We start from the raw sequence: 2,641 nt of genomic DNA on the forward strand, positions 1-2,641 counted from the left end.
TGGCGCCCCCTCCCGGACCCTCACCCCGAGAACCTCCGCGTCCTGTCGCCAGACGAGGACCCCAGCGCACCTGTCAAAGATGCGGAAGCACTCGGCCAGCTCCTCCTCGCTCTTGCCCTTCGCGTCCTCTTTCATCTGGCGCACCATCATGACCAAGAACTCCTCGAAGTCGATGGTGCCGCTGCCTGCGGGGCGCAGGGGGGCGTGAGCCCGAGTCCCCCGGGAGTGCTCGCCTCGCCCCAGCACCCTGGCGCCCTGCCTCCGAGGGCTCCGCGCTCACCGTCCTCATCCACCTCCTCGATGATGGCGTCCAGCTCCTCTTTGGTGGGCGTTTGGCCCAGCATCCTCATCACCGTGCCCAACTCCTTGACACTGATGTCCCCGCCGCCATCGGCGTCAAACATGTCAAAGGCGGCCTTGAACTCTGCGAAGGGAAGGAGGCAGAGGGCTGAAGTGAGCCAGCCTCGCATCTACCACCCTCCCACCCTCGGAGGAACCAAACGTCAGACAGACAGACAGACAGCCTGCCCGGCCCCACTCTCCAGCGATCATCTCCTCGCTGAGGTAGGACCGGGCCTCGGCCTGCTGGTCCGTCTGCAGGAGACACGGAGTCAGAGGTGCAGTCTTGCCTTAACCCGGTCCCCCGCGACCCCCACCTCTGTTGGAGCCCCTCGGTCCTCCAGGAGAACAGCTCCAAACCCGCCCCCCCTCCTGCCGCTCCCACAGCCCCAGCCGTTTTGGAGAGCTAGAGAGGGCACAGACTATGCCCAAGGCTTTCTCACTTGTCAGCCGGAGGTCAAGTCAGCAACCCCCCAGTCACCTTGGGCAAGTTAACTAATGTCCCCTCATCCCCTCACCTCTTCTCAAAAGCTTTTCAGGGATGAAATGGAATCAGGGCTGTGAAAGGACCTTATAAAATGGACACCATTCCAGCAAGATGTTCCCATTTTCCCAGCTCCTAACAGTGCCTAGTACTTGATTAGGTGCTCAATAGATGTTCTCAAGTCCGTAACGCAGCACCAAGTTATCCAGCACCTACTAAGCGTCAAGCCCATACACCAGTCACTGGGACCACCAAGCAGATTCAGGCACATCAATCCTTCCCTCCGGGAACTTGCAGAGAGGGAGATTTTTTAAAATATATTTTTATTGATTTCAGATAGGAAGGGAGAGGGAGAGAGCGATAGAAACATCAATGTTGATAGAGAATCATTGATTGGCTGCCTCCTGCACGCCCCACACTGGGGATCCTGCCTGCAACCCAGTGCCTCCTGCCCCCACACTGGGGATCCTGCCTGCAACCCAGGCATGTGCCCTTGACTGGAATCTAACCTGGGACCCTTTAGTCTGCAGGCGGCCGCTCTGGCCACCAAGCCAAACCAGCTAGGGCCAGAGATGGAGATTTTTAGCGTCCTTCATATGGTGCAGTCACAAAAGTAAATGCCATTCATGAGGGGCAGAACATGATGGGGGCCTTGTAGGGGTGAAAATAATATTGGGGGGGGGGTTCTGATCACATCTAAGCCAAGGCATTTGGGTAGGGGCTTTGGGCTGCAGCTGGTGGTGGAGAAGGGCAGAAGCATCCACGTTCTTCACCTCGATGGGTGCTGGCCCTCCTCCTTGCCCTCCACCCTCCTTCCCTCCTTGCCCATGCCAGGAGGACAGGCTAATTTTAGTCTGGTGAGGACAACAACAGCTGGCCTCCAGCGTTTAGTTACTCCTTGACTTGCAGTGGGGAGGGGGATCTCAGAGGAAGGTGATGGCTCCAAGTCAGAACCCCTCTCTGGGAGGCTGAGGTCTCCCTAACTCTGGTCTGTCGTCTCTGCCCCTCCTCATCAATTTGGAGTTCTTGGGCTCCTGCACCTGAGCTGGCTCAAGGCCCTGCAGGGCTCCCATCTCCAGAGGAGCCTCTCTCTCACTGGCCATGGAGGGCTTGGCCAGGCTTCCAGCAAGTCCTGACCACCAATTTCCGGGGTGACTCACTCTGACCCTGGGGGTCTCCATCTCTACCGAGCTAAGGTAGACACAAGCTGGGACACATACACCCCTCACAGTTCTGTGGCCAACATTGCTGGAAGTCTCAGAAGGTCTGCAGGGAATTGGCAAGCCTTAAGGATCAATGCCTACCACATCCCAGCCCTGCCCTTTGGAGAGAAGTCCAAGGCTTTCTTCCCAGGCTTCCTCCTGGGTTTTAGGAACCATCATGTTCCATCTTCAAAGGTCCAAGTTACTGCCCCACAGAGCACCCAGATCTGGCCTGAACGAGGCCCAGAAACGCTCCAGCAAGCAAAGGGATGAAGTCCCTTCTTGTCCTTACCATGGTTGCTATTCACAGGGACTCCTCTGCTGCAGGCCACTGCCTCTGCACTCCCCCACCCAAAGATGTTCTGGCCTGTTCCAGCCCCTGGGATTTATAGGGGCACCCTGTCCTCCCACCTCCTTGCTCCCCAGGAATGGATGCCCTAGCCAATAAGATCCTGGGGTCAGAGAGCTCCCCCTTCTTCCAGTATCCTAGCCCATTACCTAATTTAGCCAAGGGCCCTTGCAGAGAAATTGAAGCCTCGGAGCAGGTGGCAGGCCTTGACGTTCTAGATTTGTGAGGAGAACCTGCCTTGCTCCACTGCCTTAGCGACCTCCCTTC

The 2,641-nt window shown here is 57.4% G+C and overlaps 1 protein-coding gene across 3 annotated transcripts in view; it reads right to left on the reverse strand.

The window, feature by feature from the left end:
- Positions 1–2,641, reverse strand: part of TNNC2 (troponin C type 2 (fast)) — a 15,142-nt gene that overhangs the window by 9,809 nt on the left and 2,692 nt on the right. Inside the window, exons 1-4 of one of the 3 annotated variants that reach the window (XM_005862134.2) lie at positions 2,318–2,419; positions 543–594; positions 281–424; positions 71–185 (exon numbers count right to left, since the gene is read on the reverse strand). In XM_005862134.2, coding sequence (XP_005862196.1) covers positions 71–185; positions 281–424; positions 543–594; positions 2,318–2,320 — 314 coding nt within the window. In that variant the 5' untranslated portion in view covers positions 2,321–2,419. Of the gene's footprint in view, positions 1–70; positions 186–280; positions 425–542; positions 595–2,317; positions 2,420–2,641 lie in introns of those variants that run through there. The other 2 variants (XM_014536338.1, XM_005862135.2) reach the window with 2 other exon arrangements.

The sequence above is a fragment of the Myotis brandtii genome, unplaced genomic scaffold, assembly GCF_000412655.1.
Source record: "Myotis brandtii unplaced genomic scaffold, ASM41265v1 scaffold161, whole genome shotgun sequence".
NCBI lineage: Eukaryota > Metazoa > Chordata > Mammalia > Chiroptera > Vespertilionidae > Myotis > Myotis brandtii.